The following is a 25930-nucleotide window of genomic DNA, read 5'->3' on the forward strand; positions in this document are numbered from 1 at the left end:
GGCAGAGTCAGCGTGCAACACTGCATTCTAACTAGTGCATAATCGCAACTTATTTATATTTAGATGCTCAATTGCTTTGCTTCTCTAGGAAGAAAAGACTTAACAACTGCTTTGGTGGAATGCCTGCCAATTATAAAAAACCTCATTTGAATGTTTTGCATAGCCCTGATACTAAAGTTTGAAAATCAACAGATATCGTTCATTTTCCACAAAACACTAGCAAAATATGTCAAGAAGAGACAGGTTTTAGCCATCTCCTTTATAGAAATATTTATCCCGTAGTACTATTACATTATTGTTATTGTTTTTATTTTTAATTGGTGTGATATAGTTATCTCAGAATGCAGGAATGACAGTAATTTTTTGGGAGAAGGGAATTCTAATACTAACAGCATTTTAACAACAAACTCTACTATCTTGAGGGATAGTTGATTTATTGGATAAATTCATGTTGTGGCTGGATATCTACTGGAATACTTTAATGTGGATACTGCTATGCAGCAGGAGCATGAAATGGTTTCTTCCAACCAGGATTCTGCAATTTTTATAAAGGAGCAGAGAAAAATGAAGAAACTGAAAAGAGAAGCAAACAGGAAAACATATATTTTAATCACATGCACTTATGTTTAGTGAAAGTGGGATTTAAGACCTAGATTTGCACATCTTTGTGCAAAATATACCTTTTTGGACCATTTTTTTGCAGAACATTTATTTGCAAACAGTAATTTTGGTGGCATAATTTGGTTTACTTTTGTGCAAATAAAAATAAACCCTGTCTGAATCCTTTACCCCAATTACCCTTGAAAGAATTAGAACTGGATGGGTCAGTTCATGTCTCTTGAAACCCATGGAAGCAATAAACAAGTCTACCACAGTCACAGCAAAGTTGCCCCACCTCTTGATCTACAGGTGAAATTCGAAAAATATTGTGCAAAAGTTCATTTATTTCAGTAATGTAACTTAAAAGGTGAAACTAATATATGAGATAGACTCATTACATGCAAAGCAAGATAGTTCAAGCCGTGATTTGTCATAATAGTGATGATTATGGTTTACAGCTCATGAAAACCCCAAATCCACAATCTCAGAAAATTAGAATATTGTGAAAAGGTGCAATATTCTAGGCCCAAAGTGTCCCACTCTAATCAGCTAATTAAGCCACAACACCTGCAAAGGGTTCCTGAGCCTTTAAATGGTCTCTGAGTTTGGTTCAGTAGGAATCACAGTTATGGGAAAGACTGCTGACCTGACAGTTGTGCAGAAAATCATCAGTGACACCCTCCATAAGGAGGAAAAGCCTCAAAAGCTAATTGCAAAAGAAGTTGGATGTTCCCAAAGTGCTGTATCAAAGCACATTAATAGAAAGTTATGTGGAAGGGAAAAGTGTGGAAGAAAAAGGTGCACAAGCAGCAGGAATGACCACAACCTGGAAAGGATTGTCAGGAAAAGGCCATTCAAAAGTGTTGGGGACTTTCACAAGGAGTGGACTGAGGCTGGAGTCAGTGCATCAAGAGCCACCACACACGGACGGATCCTGGAGATGGGCTTCAAATGTCGTATTCCTCTTGTCAAGCCGCTCCTGAACAACAAACAACATCAGAAGCGTCTTACCTGGGCTAAAGAAAAACAGACCTGGTCTGTTGCTCAGCGGTCCAAAGTCCGCTTTTCTGATGAGAGCAACTTTTGCATCTCATTTGGAAACCAAGGACCCAAAGTATGGAGGAAGAATGGAGAGGCACACACTGCAAGATGCTTGAAGTCCAGTGTGAAATTTCCACAGTCTCTGTTGATTTGGGGAGCCATGTCATCTGCTGGTGTTGGTCCACTGTGCTTCATTAAGTCCAGGGTCAATGCAGCCGTCTACCAGGAGATTTTGGAGCACTTCATGCTTCCTTCCGCAGACGAGCTTTATGGGGATGCTGACTTCATTTTCCAGGAGGACTTGGCACCTGCCCACACTGCCAAAAGCAAACTCGCCTGCCCTGAACCCCATAGAGAATCTATGGGGCATTGCCAAGAGAAAGATGAGAGACATGGGACCGAACAATGCAGAAGAGCTGAAGGCCGCTATTGAAGCATCCTGGTCTTCCATAACACCTCAGCAGTGCCACAGGCTGATAGCTTCCGTGCCACACCACATTTAGGCAGTAATTGCTGCAAAAGGGGCCCAAACCAAGTACTGAGTACATATGGATGCTTATACTTTTCAGAGGTCCAATATTGTTCTATGTACAATCCTTGTTTTATTGATTGCATGTAATATTCTAATTTTCTGAGATGGTGGATTTTGGGTTTTCATGAACTGTAAGCCATAATCATCACAATTATGACAAATCATGGCTTGAACTATCTTGCTTTGCATGTAATGAGTCTATCGCATATATTAGTTTCACCTTTTAAATTGCATTACTGAAATAAATGAACTTTTGCACGATATTCTAATTTTTCGAGTTTCACCTGTAAGTGAAACTTACAGAGGTTTTATAGAAAAAGTGTATTTAAAATATAAATTTAAAGAAACAGACTAGCATCCCACTACTGTTTCAGGCTTAAGACAATAAAAGACAAAAGACTGATTTGACAGAGTGGCGAAATGAATGTACTGTATGACGATCTTGTTACAGATGAAAAAAAGTAAGATATACAATTATGTCAATGAGAAATATTGTATTAATAGAAAAAGTAATGTTCTATACTTCTTGATTATTATTAATGGTACCCTATTAACTGCTTTCTTTTTATTTTCTAGGATGGATTTATGATCTCACACAAAAATATGACTTTTCTTTCTACATATGTGGCTTCCTTTATATGGTGGGAATACTTACTTTGCTCATTCAGCCTTATATAGATAAGGAAAAGCCAGCATCAGAAAAACATATAGAAAATGGAAATGTTTAGAACTGTTCAATTCATGTTTTTATGGAAGAAATCTTGCATTTCTGAAGGAAGTATCAAATTATATATCTGATGGAGATAACAGTGTTAAACAAAACTGAACATATCACCCCTTATACTAAGGTGCATGTCAACCAATAATTGAACACTAATTTTTGTGAAGTTGGAGGTAAAAGGCAAGAAACAAAGAGCTTGGGTATGGAGTGATCATTCGCCACCAAACACCAAATAGAAGGCCAGTGTAAGAAAAAGTCTGTTTGAATCTTGGTGCTTGCATATAAATAGTATCGGGTTCCTAGTTTGATAGAATGGATTTTCATATTTCTGCAATTGCTTACTGCCATAATAAGATATCGAGTACAAATTCCTTTGAGACTGCAGAGTTCAGCAGGAAGATTATTGCAAGGGGCCAAAACATATATACTTGACATTTCTCCTTATTTCTGATCCAGTGAAAAAAAGACAAGTTCGGATTTTCTAGGCCAAGACCATGGTTCCTGACTTGCTTTTGCTATCCTGTTTACCATGGGTTAGATTTTAATGCTTTGCTCCAATATCAGTATCAAATGGCAACCTAGAAAGATCAGTCCATTCAATGAACCATCTGCTAATGGACTAGAATGTACCATAGTTCAACACACCAGTAATCCTAGTGCAGTTTCCAATTGCTTTAGGAACTGTTGTTGCAATAGCTACTACAATTACAGTTCTCCATTGTTCTTTCATTTTGCCTGGCAAATATGATGGGAATGTGGGCAAAAAAATATGATCTTTTCACACTCAGTATGAAGTACAGTTTTAAAAAAACCAGTGGAGAAATGACTACAGATCACTTCTTCATAAGATTTATAATAGTATTGAATAAGGGATGGTGTATAAAACTTCCCACCACTTCAAAATAGCCTAGATGTAGTTAATGATGATAATTTTGTAATGTGTTTGAAGAGTGTTTTTGATAATTCTGCTAAACTGAAACCATAAAATCAACTGCCTGTGACAAGATAACTGCTTGATGAATGCATATGTGGTAGACTTTCAGATATTAGGTCAAGATTTGAACTAGAACGTAAAGGGAGTAAACCACCAGTTTAAAGAGGGCCTAGCTGATGAGTTATGGGATGAGTTCACTGGACAGGGAATCTCAGGGATCCTGTCTGTGTTAATCTAATTCTGAATTTGAAAACAGAAGACTCAAAGAATCATGGCAACGCTACTGTGAAAAAGGAAAATCTCACCGTTTTCTTGTCTTGTTTCCTCTTCTTGCTCATCACAATATTCTAATGGCAATTGATAGCTAGCAGGAAGAGTCTTTCTGTAAAAGAAAAACAATACTGGCATGCAAAAGAATTGTCCTTGTACTGTTAAGAATTGAGCCATTTTGCTCAGGAATGTCTTGCTTAGTCTCTCCTTCCTGGTGTAACAATTAAGTTCTATAATTAAGGAGAAGAGAAATACTTTGCAAACAGATTCCGTACACACTTCAGATTTGGGCTAGTTAGAAAACAAGTTTGTCAGAGCTGAGGATTTCTAAAAAAATTACGAAAGGTCCAGGGTTTTGACCATAGATATCAACATTTGGCCCTTTGTTTCTATGGAGCTTCTTAATCATCCAGGTCATGGTTGTCCCAAAGGTGTTTTTCAAAAGGAACCTAGACTTTCTTGGGGTTCCCCCCCTTTAAAGATGTTTCGCTTCCCACCCAAGAAGATTATTCAGTTCTCTCTTCTTCAAACTAAAGAAGCTTCTTGGATGAGAAGTGAAATTTCTTCAAGAAAAAAACATCAAGAAAATCCAGTTGCCTTTTGAAAAGCACCTTTGGAATGATTTGGTCCTTTGTGTTACTCTTAAGACTTAAATTTGCTATGTGATATAACTGTCAGCCCTGAAGCAGGCCTGACTGAGGCCAGTTTTCCAATATATTCTAGTAGTATGGGCAATTTTATCTCTGTAATCACACACTACTATGCCTTGCTTTTTCAGCATAATAAATTGCCAATGTGGATGGAAATATCAGTGACAAGCTCTTAAGATCTGGCTCAGTTACTGAGTGCACAGAAATTTCTATTATCATTATCAAGAACTTAATTATTTTAATTCGACAACCTGATGCATTTTTCTATTGTCTTGGCAATTGCTTCACTTCAGATTCATAATGTGTGCATTCATTGGGACCAAGAAAGCATTATGTTTGACTGTCAGTTATCTTAGATTCATGGATTTCAAGATCTGACTCACTCCATCGGTTAGACTTCATCCAAGTTATTTTATCTGCCTGGTATTTTGACCAAAAAAACATTTTGTGAAGTTAAAAAACACAGAATTTACTCTCCCAATGATTTTGTAAAACTATAATTGTTTCTAGAACTAAGAGCTGAGCAAAATGTTTATATCTGGAACGCAATTGGTGTGCCTAAATGAATTTATTGATGATAAATTGTAAATGGAATGCATGGCTATCATTACTTTTTATTATTATTTGTTTTATCCTATTTTCTTTTTCACTGTCTTGAATGTAAACTATGAGGGTGATTTAGAAGTACTGTAAAATAAGCAATTAAATGGATTTTGTTCACCAGTCTTCTATGTCATCTGGAGGCTTTGTCTTTATTTTAATGAACAAAAGAAACATCTCTTTGCGTAGTTTATAGTTTTAGATCTGGAACTCTGTTACCTTCTTTTACTTATTTCTGAACTTTTAAAAATAGATAGACAAAACCTACATTTTTAAAACAAATTGTATTTGGGAGATTTTATATCCTAACCATATGAAAGAGATGCATAAACATTTAACGATATGCCAGTTACAGGTTTCAATATATTGTAATGGAACTCAGTTTGGCCAATTTTCCTGCAGTCTTCACGCAACTTATGAATCACTCTCTTCCTTTTTGACAAATACCTACCTAACCTGGAAATTTATTCTGAAAAATTAGATGAATGTTTTGCACACAGACTTCAAAGTTATTGCTAAAACAACTTGAGTGCTTACTTAGAAAAAAAAATGGCTTGCTTTAGATTAGATATTGTATTTCCTTAAAAAGTATGCAAATACATCCTCTTATGAAGGCTCTCCTATCTCAGGACCACCATCTTCATTTTGTACACTTCTAGTGTTTCCTGGGCTTCCTAATTTCTTTTGTTAGTTTATTCCAAATTTTACCATTTTAGCTATGCCACTCATAGAGTTGACAAACTTTTAATTGAGACCCTGGCACTTAGCAAGCTTTCCTCCCAATCCACTTCAGCCACCCAAATCTTTCCCTTTGTTATTAAAAATGATGCCAGTTTTTACTCTTGAAGCAATGATTTTACAATCTATGCTGTGGGCCACCTGGTTATATATTTTTGTCTGGATAACTTTTTCCAGCCCAGAGGAATTATTACGTTTTAATACAGAGTTTTTGCCATTAAGGAGGCCTTTCTGGAAGGAATGAAATAGAGTAAGAATCAAGATTGATCACAAGAATCTGGGACAATTATAAATTTCTTATGGATGAACTCAAAACCAAGTGAGATGTCTTTCCTCTCCTCCTCACTGTAACTTTCATATCTCTTCTACTTTTAGTTTATAGAATAAGCAGGCTAATACTTAGTTTTACAACCCAGATTACTACTGGTATGTACTCTACACCCTCTGTCTCACCACTATCTATGCCTGGAAAAATGTCATTCTTCCTAAAGCAACTGCATTGACACAGAGTGGGGAGAGGAACATTAACTGATCAAATCTATTTGCTTTGAATAATTTGCGTTCCTATATTTCCTCAGAACAGGGACTCAGATCTATTTTTAACGACGTTTTATAGCACCAAGACCTACAAATTATTTTAATTAAATGGGACTTGCTAAGTTTAAGAGTGTATACACTATCCTGAAGAATAATGCTTAAAGATTCCCCCTCTATTAATTTTTTCTTCTTTATTTGTGCCCGTTTATTATTTTTTAAAACAACTCAAGGCAGCAATGACAAACATATCCAACACACCTTCCTCCTATTTTCCCCCAACAATCCTGTGACGTAAGAAAGAAATCCAAGGTCATCCAGTTGGCTTTCAGGCCTAAGGCAGGATTCAAACTCACATAGCAATAGCAATAGCAGTTAGACTTATATACCGCTTCATAGGGCTTTCAGCCCTCTCTAAGCTGTTTACAGAGTCAGCAATCTGGGTCCTCATTTTACCCACCTCGGAAGGATGGAAGGCTGAGTCAACCTTGAGCCGGTGAGATTTGAACAGCCGAATTGCAGAATTGCAGTCAGCTGAAGTAGCCTGCAGTGCTGCACTCTAACCACTGCGCCACCTCGGCTCTACACATCCCTTGCTTTTTATCCTGGTACTTTAACCACTAGACAAGATGGCTTTAATATCCAAAGAAACATATTAAGTGCTGTACCTTATTACTGGTATATAATGTAATTACTTGAGAGATGTCACTTGGAATACCTAAATTGTTAATATGGTCTGTGGGTGTGTAAAAGTGTATGTAAGAGAATGACAAAAATTAAGTTATTAATAAATAAATATTTGCCTATTTATATCAATTCCAACTTAGATTGAATGTACAGGATATTTTGTATTTTACTGAAAAGGTATCCTGCAATTTGGAATTTGGATGGATAATATATTTTTCCTTTAGATATGAGCTTTTATTTTTTATTTATCATTAGTCTTTTCCTAGCCACTTACACTATTTATTGTTTACAAATACAATATCTGCTGACATCTCAGTTCAGACCAACAGCATTGTGATCAATGTGATTTATAAACTAGGTTTATGGGGCACTTTGAATTTGAAGGCAAATATATGCTTTTGTGCAACTCAGGGCCTCAAGTGTAACATTTGCCAGTGATGGCTTAAAAGAGTTGCATCTTTTCTTGGGCTTACATAGCTGGCCTATGCAGCTGCCAGCCATTAGGGGGTGGGGGTGGGGGAGAGTTGAAACTACAGTACCTGGGACCTTCACATTTCTGATGCTTCAAATCCAAAGTGCTGCCCAAGCCAACTATAATCTAATGTTTATACATTAGAATGATAGTAAACATGTATTAATTCATTCAAGAATCCATGGTTTAACACAATCCAAAACCAATAAAAAATTGAATCCAACTTCTCCATTGGAGTGTCTTGTCCTTTCTTCTGCCATGACAAATAAATATCAGTTATACTGCTTTATAAAGCCTTAGTAAGGCCACACTTAGAATGCTGCATCCAGTTTTGGTCACCATATTATAAAAAAGATGCTGAGGCTCTGGAAAGAGTGCAGAAAAAAGCAACAAGGATTATTAGGGGGCTGTAGGCTAAAACGTGAAGAACGGTTACAGGAATTGGGTTTGTCTAGTGAAAAAAAGGACTGTGTTATCTTTGGAAGCCATATCAACACGGAGTTTCATTGGAGTTGGGGTTTTCACGAACGCTGACTGACTAGGGGTGACATGATAGCAGTGTTCCAATATTTGAGGGGCTGTCACAAAGAAGAGGGGGGGTCAATCTATTTTTTAAAGCACTTGAAAGAAAAACAAGAAACAATTTATAGAAACTAATCAAGGAGAGAAGTAATCTATAACTAAGGAGAACAGTGAGAACAATTAACCAGTGGAACATCTTGCCTTCAGAAGTAATATGTGTTTCCTCACTGGAAGCTTTTAAGAAGAGATTGGAGAGCCATTTTTCTGGAATGCTAATGTCTCATGCTTGAGAAGAGGTTGGATTAGAAGACTGCCAAGGTTCCTTCCAACTCTCTTATTCTGCATGTTTTTATATAATTCAACTGAACATTAAACTATATTGCACAGTATTATTTAATTTTGAATGAAGATTTTATATAGATATTTATAATAAAGGTGAATTATTTTTCTATCTTACATAAAGTCAAGTACTTAGAACCTTCCAAATGGGATATTTTATTAAGGATAAACATATCCGTAGCAAATGTGCTAACTAAATATTGGCACATATAATTAATGGAATGGAAAACAAAAAGATACTGAAGGAAACCCACACACATTTTTTTCTGTATAAATAATTCAAGTTTTGAAACTATAATTTTAAAATTATAATACCAAGCACCTATATCAATAGGAAAATATTAGATATGTTTTTGAAGTTGTTAAGGTAGAAAATAGTCATGTTTCCATTGTTTCAGATCATTTAGCTGTATTTTTATTTGTTCAAAGTAGAAAAACAATTTTCCTATTGTAAGAGTAATGACCCCATCTTTACAAATATTTTCTAGAACAAAAAGACCCTTTAGAGTGCAGATAATCAGGGTCCTTTTGAACAATACTGCTTTATCATTCAGTCTATGGTAAATAACATAGCAGCATCTTTCAAGACGAAAAGATTTTGTTGATGATCCTTCTGATAAAATTACACTTTTGTTGAACTGGTCCTCTTATCCATTTTAAATTAATATATCAAACAAAACTATTACAGAGTATTCTTATTTTTGAGCCACTCAGGAAGAATCAGCATTTTAACACTACAGAAAAAAACATTACACATTTTAATACATGTATGAAAAGAACAAGGGATTCAGTATGCTGGAAATTTGTAATTCAGTGTGACTGTCATATGTCAGGAAGTTAACACCACTGCCTGGCAAATACATTTCTTGGTAAATGTAATGCTATTCAGGTTTATAGAAATACTCATCAGAAAAAAAATATTTCATAAGGATAGGATGTAAGACTTCTCCCCCTATTTTTTTTAGGGATAGATCTTCAGAGGACTTTAGAACTAAAATCTGACAAAGAAATGTTTGCTCTGTCTATGAAATTGTGGGTCAGAAATATTAGTAATTTGATTATAACAAAAGTACACAACAGCTTTATAGCAAATGAAACCAAGAATTAATGAGTTTTCATTATCCCAGTCTTACTATTTGACATTCATTTGGAAAGTGGGGGATTCTTAACTTTCTTTGATACCAGTAACTGATTACATTTACCATTTCCTGGAAGTTCCCATTTTATCTTCTTAGAATGCTATACCCATTGTGTCATTTCAGGTATTGTATGAAAAAAACAACAACAGCTTTCTCCATACAGTATATACATATTAGTAATCACTGCTGATAATGGTGATATAAAATAAAAGGTGGCTGCCACCTCCTGGCCATCAAATAAAGTTGGAATAAAGCAAAAAACAAACATCAAGACATAAAATGTGAACAAATGGAGAACAAAATGCAATTTAAATGAAACATTAAATGAAAATGTATGGAATAATCTACAAAGATTTTCTCAGGCATCTCTTAATAGCCTATTTTAAGGCAGCCTCTATCTTTATTCAAATCTTGTGATCAGATTTTTTCCCCTAGAAAGCTAAACAAGGTTTTCAGCTTGCAATATATATATATTTATATTTATATATAAATTAATACTTTTCAAAATGTTTAATTAGGAAAAATACTCATCTAATCAGACTGACTTCCAGAAGAACCAGCTGGCTTATTTCTCCTTCTTCGGAGTTTTAATTGCAGTTGAAGCTTGTTAGTGAAGAAGAACTGCTTCCACCCAATTTCTTCTGCCAGGGACTTCATTTCTGGAGTGATGGTGCCCAATAAATCTTGCACAATCATTTCCCATAGTTTGTCGGAGTTGCATAACTATTTATAAAACAAATAAAAAGTATGAGCAGATCAAAAATAAATTTATTTTAAGAAAAGCACATAAATATTAGGATCTGATTCCATTGGGCTATTTGAGCTCCAGTATTTGCAAGTTTTTCTACAAAAGAAGAGACAACTGCATAATAATGTTCATATCCATAATTTATAATACCTGGTATCACCTTGAGTATTAACTCTACATTTTAAAAATAATTCACATACTACTTAGGAACCATCCTTTATTTCAGTTACTTATTACAATGATCCATTTTGAATCTGATATTGCTGCTCCAGCTTGGCCTGGGCTTCAGGATTGTCAACCTCAGGACTCAATAAGTCAGCATTCATTTGAGGCTGATGAACCACAGGGTTCTCTTCTTATTTAACAGTCTGATGACAAGGCACAACTCCCAAGCTTCAGGTTTAGACCAGGGGTGAGTTCTGGCAGTCACCACTGCTGGTTTGCTCGTGGGTGCGTGCATGTTCAATGCAATAAAAATTGCTCTGTGCATACACAGAAGCAAAAAACAAGATGGCCTACAGCAGTGGTCCCCAACCTTTTTATCACCGCGGACCAGTCAGACGAGCCTCCCTCGGCCTTCCGGACCGGCGGGTGGGAAGGCGGCCATCCTGGGCGCGCGTTCCGCAGGGCGGGGGGGGGGCTTCCTTAACGCCAAGGCCGACAGCCCGCGAGGCCGCCCCGCCTCCTCCTCCTCGGCCGCCAGGGGAAGGGAGGGGGAACCGACCCCGCGATCCGCTCGCTCGGGCAGCCCTTTTTCCTCGCTGCAGTTCGGCGGGGGGAAAAGATGGTGCCGTGTCCTACTTCGGGCGGGCGGGCGGCTGGTGCGGCGGAGGCCGGCTGCTTCCGAGGGGGTGGGCCTCCGCGCCGCGCTCCATGAAGGGAAGAGGAGGAGAAGGCGGGCTGCGGCCGAAGGGCCCCCGAGAGCCCCGCCGGCCTGACGCAAAAAGCGCTTCGGCGGGGGGGAGGGGCGGGAGGCAGGTGACACTCCAGGAGGGGGGGCAGAGCTGCGCCGCGAGTCTTACGTAAAGCCCCCCTCCCCGCCTCGGCGGAGGAAAACATCTCCCACCTGGGTGGGGCTGCGCGCGAAGCGCCTCTCGGAACGACGAAGCTCCCCAAGTTCCCCTGAAACGGCCGTGCTGCGCCCCTCCCCCCCGCAACCTTGGTTTCTCCTTGGGAGGAAAATGCAGCGCCGCCACCCCCTCCTGCCCCCCCCTCATCATTCCACGGGGCAGGCGGGCCGGGCGAGTCCGCGGACAAAGTTTCGCCTCCCAGGCAGCCTCCGCCAGCAGCATCCCAAGTTCGGGCCGAGGCCGCCGCCGCCGCCCCCTCCCCCTCCCTCCCGGGGCAAGCAGAGCAAGAGGGCGGGGGGGGAGATCGGGCCTCCCCTCGCCCCCCCAGCCCCGCACATCTGGGGCGGCGGGGGGGGGGGCAGAGAAAGGGCGCGTTCATGAGGACTACAAAGTTGCAAATATGGCCCCCGGCGGCTGCGCGGCCCGGTGCCAGGTACTCCACGGCCCGGCACCGGTCCGCGGACCGGGGGTTGGGGACCACTGGCCTACAGCACTGCCTAGAGAACCAGTTCGGGGGCGTGGCAGGCCTTCCAGCCACCCAGGCCCCAAAACCACTACCAGTTCGCCCAAACCGGCCCAAACCGGCAGGAACCCACCACTGATTTAGACATCTACAGAGGCAAGCAGAGCAATTCTCCCCAGTGAGACTCCTTATTAAACAAAGGGTGGGGTATGAGTGGTTTCAGCCAACTGTTAGCACACAGATATAGGTAGCTTCTTTCACTGCAGATTTTTGCTGGAGATAACCATTTAGCTTTCTAACTCTCTTGCTTTTGACCCTTTGGCTGACCACCTCATTTGGCTTTCTGTGACTCATGAAGCATATTTGGATGAAGGTCTTGCTTCTTGGACTGTACCAGCATTTTTCAGGCAAATGTATTTTACTAGGCATTTGAGTTACATTCCTATTTGCTGTTACCTGTTTTAACTGTAGTAAATATTTCAGATTTGCAAGTATGTGCCAGCAACCTTGAAAGAAAAAATTTCCAAACTCTTCCTGATTTTATGGTAATAAAAATAATAAAAACACTAGCAACTGGTTGACCTGGACTGCTCTTATACAGAAAAAACAGGAATTAGGCAAGAACAGAAATCTGTGACCTTTAATATATTATTAGATTCCTATCCCATAGAGTATGGGCAATGGTCATGAAGAATGGAGGTTCAATAACATTCACAAATTCCTTACAGATGAATTTGGAGTTTGGCTGACTGTGATTGAGAAACTATATATGCTTCCAGAAATTACAATATAAAACATCCAACAATTTACTTGAATGTAAATTGTTCTACTTTAATTGGATCAAACATAAGCATATATTTTTATGCAGAAAATAAAAGCAGAATGGCAAGTTTAACTATGATTGTTTGTATCATAGATTAGATAACTTTGATTTGCCTTTTTTATATGAACCTTAGATAACGTTTTCAAAAAGAAAATTCTTTATCAAATTCCTCTTTATGTCACATAAAGGAGCTGCAATACTCTGATAGTACATACCTGATTTCTAATCACTTATGTTATCAAATAATGATAAAAAATCTGAAAACATATAAATCCTATATCTGTTTACCCAGGGATAAACCTTATTAAGACTCAGTGGTGTTTGATAGATAAATGTAGGATTACTTTGTAAAACCTTTTTTCTTGACCCTTGTCAATATTCGAATTTTTTAAAATGTTTTTTTAAGTAACAAATCATACTTATAATCAAAACTAAACTCTGTTAAAAATGCAACTCCATTACTTTCCATTTTGTATTTGGTTTAAGCTCCCTCTACTGGCATTTTAATAATTTTAAAATTTGGAGACAATAGAAATTGGAAATCTCTTTATTATAATAATGAGGGATGAAAATCTTCTGTGGTTAACTTGCCAGGTAAAATGCAGATGTACAATATATTATTAATTATAGTATGACAGTGTAACAAAGTTAAATTTGTCAAACCAAATGGTTATATATAATAGGAAGAAATCACTGAGCTATGCAATCCAATTTAAAAAGTACAGCCTCCTTGAATCGCATTTGACTTCTAGTGCCTTCCTATAAAAGGGCTCTACTATTACCTCTTCCAGGATGCTTTTCAACTTCCCAACCTAGTCTACAACCCTGGCAGTTCTGCTGGTGTCTTATCAAAATACTAACAAAACATGAAGTTGGTTTATTGAATGGATTTTGAACAGTATAGTTACCCACATTAAGTCTCTTATGCTGTTAATATAAATATTAGCTATTCAAAAAAAGAGAAAATATTGATACTATACACATTGTACAGAGGACAGCCTTCCACAATTAGCTTAGCAATTTTAATAGAGAAATCAAAGTACCATAAAACTTTAGAAAGGAGGTACTTATGCAAAAGTAGATCGAAAGGCTCACACATTTCAAATTCATTTTTACCGTTTCGAGTCTGTGTGATACTTGGGAAAGCCTTGCAATGTCTTCAAGATCCAAATATGACATAATGTACAGAAGCAATGGATCTGGCAGTCGCACCAGGAAATCAAAATCACCTCTGCACAAATTGAAGATATGCTCCAGAGTGCTTGCTCCAAACACAATGGCTATTTGAACTGCAATTTTAGAAAATATAATTAAGTCAGAGAAACTTAAATAGAACTAACAGATATTAAACAGTTTTATTGTTTACAATTTGGACATGGAAACATTGTTGAAAGCCCACTTGAGCTGTTGAACTCATTTGAGATATTCAATGTTACAACAGACTTCCTCAACCTCATCCTAAAATGAGCTGGGATGATTAATTCCATAGTTCTCAGCAAGATGAAGAAACCCACCATGCAACAAGAGTGATTCTTCTGTATTGTTCTTTATTAGGGCTGTATAAAGCATTTGAAAAGGACATATTGTAATATGCATTGCACAAGTGAAGCATTTGTCCTTAAAGTTTTTACCATTTTATTTCAAAATACAGTTTTATCCATATTCATGCAGGTAATAAGGATGTGCGAGTAGCAGAGCTTATCCTGTAGGGGACCCTGTCCATTTTTTGGGAGACTATATGCTCACAAAATCTAGATGACTTTGCAAGACATGACCCAGGCTACCTTATCCAATTCTGGCCACAGGATACCTGAGTAACCTCCAGGACACCATTTAGCCAAATTCCTGGTGGCTTGTAGTAATGTCTTGATGCTTGCCCATTTTCAAAAGCGTACATATCACATTAAACACAGCTGCTAGATGATATTTCACTAGGTAATAAATACAGAGCTTTATTTCTTCACTGCTCTTATAGTTGCACTGGAGATATAAACCTGAGTTCGTACTTATGTTCAGTCTTAGTCACTACCTGTTTTATACCACTGATACTCCTGGTTTCTCTTCAATTTTCTTTTTATTACAGAACTCCTTGGTGAATGAAGGAATTTCCTGGGGTTGACAGACAGGCAGAAGTTGTTTGATAGGAATTGCATTTAGCATACTTATCACCTCTGAGTTTCAGAGCCTGATCAAGTATATACCTAAACTATTTGCCAGTTCAATGGAAAAATCTGAATGATTTCCTGTAGGAATCTATTCAGATCCATAAGGTATGTTGGATAGCATCCAAATGTGTGTTCCATCTATAGAGTATAGACAGTATATATAGTGCCAACAAGCCCCTATACTAACTTAAGATTGCTCTGTCCAATATTTGTATTTGTATTTGTATTTGGTTTATTTGTATGCCGCCCTTCTCCAGGAGGGACTCAGGGCGGCGAACAACTCAAAGGGGAAAGAGAACATAAACAACAGTACACATAATTAAAATACACGAAAATCACACAGCCATACCAGTCGAGAGGGGAGGGGAACTCATCAACCCCAGGCCTGCCGGCACAGCCAGGTTTTGACGGCTTTCCGGAAGGCCTGGAGAGAGGTGAGGGTCCGGATCTCCGCGGGGAGTTCATTCCAAAGAGCCGGAGCTGCTACAGTGAAGGCCCTCCCCCGGGTAGTAGCCAGATGGCATTGGCTGGTGGACGGAACCCGGAGGAGGCCGACGCTGTGAGATCTGATGGGTCTTTGGGAGGTAATTGGCAGCAGGCGGTCTCTCAAGTACCCAGGTCCAATACCATGAAGGGCTTTATAAGTTACTAATACAATGGAATTATTGATAAACCCAATCTTAAAGAACTATTAAAGAGGTTTTAGATCCATGAGAGATTTTCAGGATGTACTGACAGTATAAATGCTGCTGTCTATAAATTTTGGCCAACTTGGTGGGAGCCTATGGGACCAACAGGTTTGCCCCTCCTGTGGAATTTCTTACTATCAGTAAAGGGACATTTTTTGCCCCATTCTAATTCTCTCATAAAATTGCCCAAAAGGATTGGGATTACAATTTCATTAAAAATATTTTACATTTTTTAATCTGTCTTTGTTTTTATAAAAAACTCAAGGCAGCAAACCCAGCTAATACTCCACCTTACTGCTATTTTCTCCACAACAATAATCCTGTGAGGTAGGTTGGTCTGAGAGAGAATGACTGGCCCAAAGTCATTGGCTTTCAGGGCAGGGACTAGAACTCAGAGACTTCTGGTTTCTAGTCTGGTGCTTTAGCTACTACACCAAACTGGCCTTTTTATGATGTATGACCCTCCATTTGTTTATATTATTACACTTTCCAAGTTGATTATGCAAAAATAATTGATATTGTATTTACAAATTTTCTAGAAAACTAAGAGATTAATTCCGTTTCATAAACTATAATAAGATACAACATAGAGATGGATTCAGATATTGTCTTTCTGCTAATGGAAACTTCCCAACAAAGCACTTCTATTAAAATAGCTTCATTCCTGTGGGGATGGAACTGTTATTTAAATATTTCTTATTGACAATACAGAATGAATTCAAATTTCAAATATGTTCCTGCACACATGCACAGAGATATTATAGAAGTTCTGATGTGTATACAATGATGCATCTCCACAAAATCATATCTAGTACAACATTATTTTAAATAGAATGGCAATGCTTTCCAATAAATTGGAAAACTTCATTATTTGTATTACATTTGATTATTTTTCATGGTTGATGTTCACTTATCATTACAAACATTTAAAAACTATTATCAGTTCTCCACTATTTAAAATGTTTATTCCACAACCATTTTGCTATAAGCAATACCTCACACAATGTTTTTCAGGGAAAACTAATGACTGGCATACAATGATTTGACAAATTTAATTTTACTTTATCTTTTCTTGAGATTATTTTTTTTAATGACAGCATGTCTGTGAATGCCTCCTGATTTACAATGAAACTAAGCAAGGATTGCTTAAAAATGACTAATGTAGTATTTGCCTACTAGCATCTTTTTTGGAAATTAGCCCTTCAGTATATCTCTCCATCTTCTTTTACTTTAACCCAATTGTAGTTACGTAGTGTCTGCCTTCTTGGGAAAAAAATAAAGACCTTGAGGCTCTTCACTGAATTCTGTCACCATATCTTTGTCTAAATATAAGGTCTGCAGAATTACCAATATTGTTGCCTAAACTTTAAAAGTTGATTTTTGTCTATCATAATCAACTTTTCACTATATACAGTAACTCATTGGGTAAAATAACAAATTCCTTTTTATTATGAAATCCACATTGATATGAAAATTGGAATGTGACTGAGGTATGACCAAAAGAGATTTAACTTTATTCAAAATCAATAAAATAACTAACATCGTTTATATATTTCTCATATGTTGTTTAAAACAGAATACTGAAGTCTAAGTTGCTGTATATAATGTGATTTGAAATGTATACTTTATTTTTCTTCTTTGTGAACGTTACTTTTTGAGGGAATAGGGATGAAATATACACTGTAATAATATTGCATGAATTTATATTATTAGATTGTAATTATTTATGCACTTGTTTATTTTGTGGCTTGTTTACTGTATACAGTAATGTCCAGGGTTGTAATTAGAGTTTAAGCCAATTCACTTGCTGAGACTGACTGCTACAGTAATAAACAAACAAGCAAACAAACAAAAAGTATTTTTTCCTGTAATTTAGTTCATGACTGGGAAAAATTCACCAAGCTTCCTGAATAATAGATCTAATTTTCCAAAACAATTCCATTGATTCATCTAAATTTTATGCAGATTTTATCAACTGTAAGTAAATGAGATGTAACACATTTCAAGAGTATTTTAGGGAATACAAATTCATATTTTGAAGGAAGATAAATTAGGATGAATATGCAGCACTTCAGCTTTCATCCCAAAAATGGTTTTGGAGTATGGGGATATGAAGATTGCAATTCAAGCAGATGAGATTATTCTTGGGATTGCAATTCTTGGAAAAAGTTTACACACAGCACATACTAAAGCAACTTTTTAGACTCAAATTTAAAGCTCTATATACTGTAGCATGCTACAAATTTATGACAAATTCACATTTGTCATAAAAATAAAATTGTGTTCTATTACTGGAAAGCCTAGTTTATATATAATTATTAAAGATAGAACTTATCACATTTTCTTCAAATATGCATTTTTTTCAGACTAGTACACTCATTGAGCTATGACTAAATTCATAGTATTCTACTTTGGAGGGAAGGATCATCCAAGAAATCTTCATGAGATTCTTTGAGTTCTCCAGGCCTTGCTTCACGGAATTCACTCCGAAGAGAAATTTTCCACCACCTGAAAATCACCTATGAATGGAGAATAGTGACAAGTATTTAGATAAATTATTTACATAGCTGCTTTAGTGATTAAGGAGATGGATTGGGAATGGGGAGGCTCAGATTAGGCGAAGATGACTTAGGGCCAGCCACTTCTCTCAGTCCTAATCAGCATCAGGCTGTATGGCAAGCTTACTGAACATTTCCTGCTCCATTGTACCATGTATTGATAAACTTCACTACAAAGACAAGGCAACTCCATGCAAAAAGCAAAGCCTGCACATTAAATTGGACAGAATATTAATATTTATGTAAAATAATTCAGGGTGGACATTAATAAATATATAGGAATGTAAAGCCCCCAACTGGCTTCCTTCTGGGAAAGCACATAAATTTACTAGTAATCTTAGATATTATTGCAGAAATAACTATGTTTGCACAATGGTTCATTTATTAATGATTTACTCAATCTAATTTTGCAGATTCACACAATACAGTAAACTACAAAATAACCACGGATTTCCATTGAGCCAAAATATTATAGGGTTATTTGTGACCCAGTCATACAAATATAGGATTAATTTAGCCATGGAGGTGCTTGCATCAAAAAAGAGAACTTCATATAATGTCAGGATGAATACCTGAGAGGCCCAGATTCCACAACTATTGGATACATGTGGACCTGGGATTGTCCAACTTTAATTTTACCAACTGACTTAAATAATTACAAAATATTTTGGGGAAGTTCAATATTAAATGTAGCTTTTCATATGCTGTTTAGGAAATTTGAGCTTAAAAACACTCTACAAAGAATCAATTGCATAGAAACTACTTGCATTTTGAAAAGCACCATATAAGAAATAATGCGAAAGAATACTAATAATATTTCCTTGCTAAAGACTTTATCTTTCTTTGCTACTGGATGGATAGAGAAGGTACTTTATTATAGAACACAAGATAAAATAATTATACTGATACACTTCAGAAATAAAGGTATTTCTTAAAGATGGACAGAAAAGATGTGCCATAGAAATAGGTTCAAAATAATGTGTGGATGATGTGCTACCATGCATAGTTCTGCTAATCTCATTCGTCTGTGGAATGCTGCACAGATGTAATATGCCTATGCATTTTATGCTGTTATACAGTTTTACCTTCTTCATTCAGTAGAGTTTATTGTCAAATCAGGATTTCTGTTTCATAATGCTATTTGGCTACATCAATATTTTAATCAATATCAGCCAAATGTTATATAAAGAACCAATCAAGAGTACCTAGTAAATAAGTAAATAAGTCCTTAAGAAGCAGAGGGAAGAAAAAATACCAGATGTGATTCTGCTTTTAAATTCAGTTTATTGACAGGATGCATTCAAATAAAAAAGCCCTTGTTGATGTGTAGTATTACAACCATGAGGTAAAGGTAAGGTAAAACATATGTGTTAGTTGTTCCTGACTCTAGTGGGCAGTGCTCATCTCCGTTTTAAAGCCGAAGAACCAGCGCTGTCTGAAGACGTCTCCGTGGTCATGACTAAACAGCAAAGACACACGGAACATTGTTACCTTCCCACCAAAGGTGGTTCCTATTTTTCTACTTGCATTTTTTATGTGCTTTCGAACTTATCAGTGTTGAAGGCTGTCTTGATATTGTGCTTGTGGAGAATTTTGCTGATTTTATCTGTGGTGCCTTTGATGTAAAGGAGGAGGGCGATGCCGTTGTCCTGTTCTGTATCTTGGTTTTTTGGGGGTGTGTGTGTCTCCCTTTGGATTAGGTTGGTAATTGTTTTTCTTTGGAATCCGTTGGAGATTAATACGTTTGTGAGAGTGTGTAATTCAGTTTTCAGGTGGTATTTGTCAGCTAGGCGTTTGGTTCTGGAGATGAAGGTCTTGGCTACAGAGTTGATCTGTGCAAGGTGGTGATGGGATTGTGTGTTTAAGTAGCAGTTGGTGTATTTTTTTTTCCGGTAGATGACGTGTCCTGGGGAGCCATTGGGTTTTTTGTAGATTAGGACATCCAGACAAGGAAGTTGATTGTTTGCTTCTATTTTCATAGTGAATTGTATTTTGGGGTGTAGGCTGTTGAGATGTGTGAGGAAGTTCTCCAGTTTTTCTTTCCTGTGTGGCCAAATCACGAAAGTGTCATCAACATATATAAGCCAGAGTTTGGGTTTGTGTTCAGATTAATCTCCAAAACTGAACACCTCAACAAGAGAATAATTATGGAAGCTATCGAAATAGAGAAACACCCCACAACATGAATAAAAGTGACGATACCTCCCACCTACCAGACATCTGGAAACCAGCCCTGGTAAACAAACGAGCCCCATCCACCACCCAGGCCGTTACAACACAAAACAACAATGGACCCACAGCCAGCACCAATCAGCACGAATCTACCAATCATGATACAGCCACACATCCAATCAATCCACTTACTGAAAAAATGCCAGCACTCCACCCCACCATAAAGATTTATAGAAAGATGGCAGCTCCGGCCATGCTTTAAGTAAAAAACACCAGCCTGAGGATGGTGAGTGAGACCTCGCTGAAACATTGCCAAGACAATCTCAATTTTACATGGGAAAAGGCCCAAATACAAAAAGACCTATATATAAAAGATATACAAAAAGATATACATAATATACATGCACACACACACATACATGCACACACACACATACATGCACACACACACACACACACAGTGGTGGGTTGCAGTTAGCACGCCGGAGCCTGCCCGGAACACCGGATACTATTCTGGTACGGTGCTCTGGAAGGCCCACCTGCCCGCCCGAGTTCCTTACTGGTCTTTTAAGTCTTCGGTGCTTCTGCGCACACTACCTGCACTCCACTGAGCATTTGGAGCATCGGGGAGGTGCTAAGACGCATGCACATGCTGCACATGTGTGTGCGTACAGCGCATACATCCATGTGGATGCCGCCAGGCCCGTTCTAACTGGTACGGTTGGATTCGGAATCCACCACTGACACACACACACACACACACACTCACACTTTAACAATCCAAATATATTCTCAAGCTAAAAAACACGGACAGCTTTGTTACAACACAGCAACTTCCAATTCCCGCAAATGATTTTTGTTTCCTCTTTACTTTTCTTTCCCCAGGAAATGAAGTAAGAATCTAATTGCATCTCTCATTACCTATATCAGAATTAAAAACAAAAAAAAAAACAAAAAAAAACAACCAGAAAATCTGTGAATAGTTTGCCTGGCACAACAGAAACTAAGAGACCTAAATCTTAGCATGTTATGAAATACTGGCTACATACACATTGCCTCTGATTCTTAGAGAGGAAATAAGCATTTTTCCATGAAACTGTAAATAATGACTGCAAGGTGAATTGCAATTTCACTCTTTACTTCCTCTTCTATGCTTTCAAAACAAGAGTAATTATGAGGAACTGGAAGTGGAGTTACTTGGCTTGTTATCAAATAGAATTTTTCATATCTATAATTGTAACTAATTAAAAAAAGAGTAGCAGAAAAACTGTTTTTGACAAGAGGAAAAAGGAAATCTTAATTTATCCACTTCAAAAGCAAACAACAAAATATAGGCAGACCTTTCTGGATATAAAATTTGAGAAACTATCCAATTATTCATATTATCCATGAAATTAAATATATGAATACCACATTAATCAATTTGCCATATTTAATACTAGTAATATTGTTTTTAAAATCTTGAGAGAATAGCTATATCACATATAGAGATATGATTTTTTTATTATTATTCCTTTTATAAGGAATGTTTCCTTCCTATTCTGATTTACATAAATATTAAAATAATTGCTAAAAATCCAAAGATTAAATGCTGTTTCCCCCCCACAATATTTCTTGGAAAAGATATAGAAATGTTTAAAAAGTTAGCTAAGCAACTTTAGATCTTTCAAAAGATGATCCTTTTTAGAAAAAAAAAATACTTAAAAAAAAATGATATGTACTATAGTTAACTGGATTTACTTGGGAATCTTAAATCACCATGATATAAGATTCAGCATTTAATGAGAACCCAGCAATGATTAAATGAACCATTGATTGGTGTCTTTTGTGAACCTAGCCAGAGAGCAAAATCGTGGAGAGCAAAAATATTATTTTATGATACTCTTCTGAAAAATGATGGGTATACAGTCAGAATAATATCATGGAAACTGGTTGGCTTTCTCCTTCCATTTTAGTTTGACTTCGAATTAGCATATGAGTTGTTTATGATCTGTTCCACAGTCAGCCATAGTCTTTGCTGTTATAATTAAGCACTTCCACTTCCTTGTGCTAATAATATAGTCAATTTTATTTCTGTGTACACCATCTGGTGATATTCATGTATATAGATATTAATATGGTTGTTGAAATATAGTGTAAGCAATGAAGAAGTGGCTGGATTGGCAAAAATTGGTAAATTGATCTGTTTCATTTCATACAGTTGAATTAGATTTTCCTTTGTAATATTTCCAACTTTGGTATTCCAGTCTCCAATACAAGCAGCACATCTTGCTTACATATTTTGTCAACTTAACCCCCACTTCTTCTGCATCAGTAGTTGGAGCATAAACTTGGATAAGCATCATAATAAATGGTTGCCTGTGGAGTATAATTGATACTATTCAATCATTGAGTGCATTGTTCCCAATTACAGTCTTTGTTTTAGCTTTCCTGGTTATGAAAGAAAACCTGCTTCTTGGTTTTTCATATTTTTAGTAATAAACAGTATTTTGATTGAAAATTTCCAGTTCCAGTCAATCTCAATGCAATGATGCCAGAAAGTTCAATGCATAGTCAATTCATTTTGTCTTTCACTATATGAACTCTCCCATGTAGATGCATCACATATTTTTCCCCATTGTAATATGTTTTTGCAGCTTCAAATTTTCCTTTTTTGTATAGCAACTTCAGCAACTGGATATCTCAAAGTTTTAATCTAGACATTTTGTAAACTTCATTAATATTCCAGAAGATACTCTGCTCTTCCTCAATAACATGTTGAGTGCCATCAGACCTAAGAGCCAATCAACCATTACTATGTTATCAATAATTTTATATTGTCTATTCACTGTTAAATTTAGGGGTGGTTTGCCACTGCCATCTCTTCCATGGTATGAAATGATGTCACTAATCATCTGTCTCCAGTATCTTGCTATGTTAAGGATGCCCGATAAACATACCTATTTGATTTAGCAAAACAGCTTTGCTGGGATTATATAATCCTGAAGTACACACCTGGCATTCTTTGCTCACCTCTCCTAGAAACACTCTGTCACCTCATTGGAGAGAAGGATTTGAGAGAGCAGGTCTTCTATTAGGAAATCATTAAAATATGTTCTAGCGTTGAATGAATTACTTTTTAAGCAATCTATCTTATTCTGTTTTTTAAAAGTGACAATTCAGTTACCAGAAAAACACATTTTTATATTTGCTTAAAGACAACTGTAAAGAACTACAATTGTGCCAGGTGCAGTAGCTTAATTGAAATCTGGCAATTTTACCTTAATCACCTGGTTTCTGAATCCTTGCTCTAATTTATCTGTTTAAACATTCAGCTCAGGTTCTTGTATTTACTGCATACTGATATTTTCTATGCATTTCAGATATTTTAGATTGTAACAGATATAGTCCCTTGCTACTAATAAATTGAATAAAATCCAAAGCAGGTAACATTGACTTGTTTAGCACATGGCTTCTAAAACACTAGTACTAAAAAATATTACTTATTTATTTAGGAATAAAAATATAAATATAAAAAATATAAAACACAACACTCTTTCAAAGAATCTTGCTTTTATGTAATTTTGTAGGTGTAAAAGCTAAAGCATTTATAATATTTATTTTTCAAAATTGTATATCTATTGGCTCCTATCTTTCTCTAGCTAGCTGTTCTTGAAAAATTTCAAACGATTTTCCTTGCTCACTTATAATAGGGGATGAATGTAACAAAACAGGAATTTTATCAATAAAATGAGAAAGTGAGATATAAATAGAAGAGAGGCAGACACTGAAGTGTATTTCTAATTACAAAGGGCTTAATTAGAAGATAGGTTTATTATAGCTTTAACTCCTGAACAGATGTTCAATATATCTGTTATATGAGGCTAATAAGTATCAGAAATTAGGGCAAATTTAAGGCAATTGTTGCTTTCCAGCTATTACTATCACTTTCAGAATTTCAGACAATGGCCGACATGCTGACTGGGGTTTAGAAGTGTTGTAGCTTATTAGAAATTGAGGTCCCCATCCGCGAAAATCATCTTAATAGTTTCACCTGGGCATTTTTTTTTGTTAGCCGGAGCTAGCATTAGCATTGCAATCCGTCCTTATTAATCGACTTACATTCCAACCCTGAATCAGGAACTGTCGGGGAAAAAAATGAGCACTCGGCGAATATCTCTCCTGCCCCACTTTCCTTCTTTTATTTTGCCCGCAAGGAACGTATTCTCATGCATAAAGGGTAATCGACACTTCGTCGGGGCACCGTCCACTATCCTTTCTTCCTCGATACAGTCACCACCACCCTCCAAGAGAAATCCCAAACAAATCTCTGAGGGCCGATAGAAGGGGGGGGGGAAATATATATATACTCACATCCTTCCTACTAACGATGAGTTGGTAGAAGTCTTTGCTAGGCGCCGGGGCTTGTCCGCGCGTCTCGAACAAAATATCGTTCAGGAGGGACGCCATTTTAGGACGCCAGCTCCCAGTCGCTCTGGCAACCAGGAAGGGGCGGGCGAATGGAAGGTCACTGGAAGCCCAGCCCCCTCTCTTAAAGGAGACGGCCAGTTCTTAGGGATAGAAGTGGCGGAGGTTTTTATCACCCCCAGGAAGGAAAGAGGGGCCTCGGTATCGCCACCGTTGAGGGGAGGGGAAAGAGCGGACGGGAGCGATGTCGCCGACCCTGAGGGGATAACGCTTGCACGTACCCCGGGGGTGACGACCCCAGCGGAGGGATACCTCTTTTCCAGCCAAGGAACGTCTGAGACGAGCGGAGGGGGACAGGAAGGATAGAACTGCTGCCGATCTTTAAGAGAAAGGAGGGGGGCTGCCGGCTCCGCGGCAGGGAGCGCTGAGGCAGGGAGGAGGAGGACACCCGCTGCTGGCGAGGGGGGGACAGGGGGCCCCTCGGGCCCCTTTGGGGGCGAAGTAGTCCCCGGCCTCCCCCTACGCCGCTGGAGGGGTACGGTAGCGGAGGCGGACGGCGCACTGATCGGTGCTGCGGCTTCAGCTGATAATTGAAGGGAAGAGGCGCCGGGCAGGACAGAAAAGGAGCCAGGGCTACCGGGGAGGCACGGAGCGCTTTTGCGGAGGCCGCGTCGGGACAAACTAGGTACTGTGCGAAGGAGGGAGGAGTGGGGAGAAGACAACACGGGCGGCGGCGGCGGCGGCGACTTATTTTTCTCGGCTACGCTTTTTGTGTGTGTGTGTGTGGGGGGGGAATGGAAGTCCCTTCTTTTCCTTGCCTGCTTTTTCCTGAGGGCCAAAGTGGGGGATGGGTGGAGGGAAGGAAGGGACTGTTTTGCGGAGCCTGACAGAGGAGGCTTGTGGCGAAGGATATCCTGGGCCGGGGAGGGGGAAGGAAAGAAGGGCAGAGGACTAGTTGGCTGTCTCACGGGTCGAGGCCTTACGCAGGTATGAGGAAGTAATCTGCCAGAAAGAAGGTGCTTTTTAGACCGAGGTGGGGGAAACTCCCAGGGTCAA

At 38.0% G+C, this 25930-nt stretch overlaps 3 protein-coding genes across 7 annotated transcripts in view; 2 read left to right on the forward strand and 1 right to left on the reverse strand.

Moving 5' to 3' along the window:
- Window positions 1-6342, forward strand: part of SLC16A14 (solute carrier family 16 member 14) — a 27410-nt gene extending 21068 nt beyond the window's left edge. For both annotated transcript variants that reach the window (XM_087725446.1, XM_087725447.1), the window contains exon 5: window positions 2750-6342. In XM_087725446.1, coding sequence (XP_087581572.1) covers window positions 2750-2901 — 152 coding nt within the window. In that variant the 3' untranslated portion in view covers window positions 2902-6342. The remainder of the gene's footprint in view (window positions 1-2749) is intronic.
- On the reverse strand, window positions 208-25187 carry FBXO36 (F-box protein 36). 3 transcript variants are annotated; one of them, XM_087725448.1, is made up of 6 exons: window positions 24821-25187; window positions 18148-18256; window positions 14000-14172; window positions 10325-10502; window positions 4134-4210; window positions 208-573 (listed from the first exon to the last, which is right to left on the reverse strand). In XM_087725448.1, exons 1-5 carry the CDS (start codon window positions 24914-24916, stop codon window positions 4176-4178), a joined length of 591 nt encoding a protein of 196 aa, XP_087581574.1. In that variant the 5' UTR covers window positions 24917-25187; the 3' UTR covers window positions 208-573; window positions 4134-4175. The 3 variants fall into 3 exon arrangements, 2 of the variants coding, with proteins under 2 accessions (XP_087581574.1, XP_087581575.1); XM_087725449.1 differs by lacking the exons at window positions 208-573; window positions 4134-4210 and having other exon boundaries at window positions 10311-10502; XR_015698019.1 differs by lacking the exons at window positions 208-573; window positions 4134-4210; window positions 10325-10502; window positions 14000-14172; window positions 18148-18256 and adding an exon at window positions 19560-20338 and having other exon boundaries at window positions 24821-25034.
- TRIP12 (thyroid hormone receptor interactor 12) overlaps window positions 25181-25930 on the forward strand; it is a 79165-nt gene continuing 78415 nt past the window's right edge. For both annotated transcript variants that reach the window (XM_087725442.1, XM_087725445.1), the window contains exon 1: window positions 25181-25559. The gene's annotated coding sequence lies outside the window, so the exon portion shown is untranslated. The remainder of the gene's footprint in view (window positions 25560-25930) is intronic.

This window comes from Thamnophis sirtalis, unplaced genomic scaffold (assembly GCF_051295495.1).
Source record: "Thamnophis sirtalis isolate CommonGarterSnake01/CBP01778 unplaced genomic scaffold, rThaSir2_p1.2 scaffold_11, whole genome shotgun sequence".
Classification (NCBI taxonomy): Eukaryota; Metazoa; Chordata; class Lepidosauria; order Squamata; family Natricidae; genus Thamnophis; species Thamnophis sirtalis.

Bases quoted from the DNA above. Each gene is read 5' to 3' on its own strand.
- FBXO36 (XM_087725448.1), bottom strand. From the start codon at position 24,916: ATGGCGTCCCTCCTGAACGATATTTTGTTCGAGACGCGCGGACAAGCC. The intron at 10,503-13,999 runs GTAAAAATGAAT...TTTTATAAATAG, and splicing joins TATCACACAGACTCGAAACG to TTATGCAACTCCGACAAACT. The intron at 4,211-10,324 runs GTCAGTCTGATT...TTTCTTTTACAG, and splicing joins GCCAGCTGGTTCTTCTGGAA to AAAGACTCTTCCTGCTAGCT.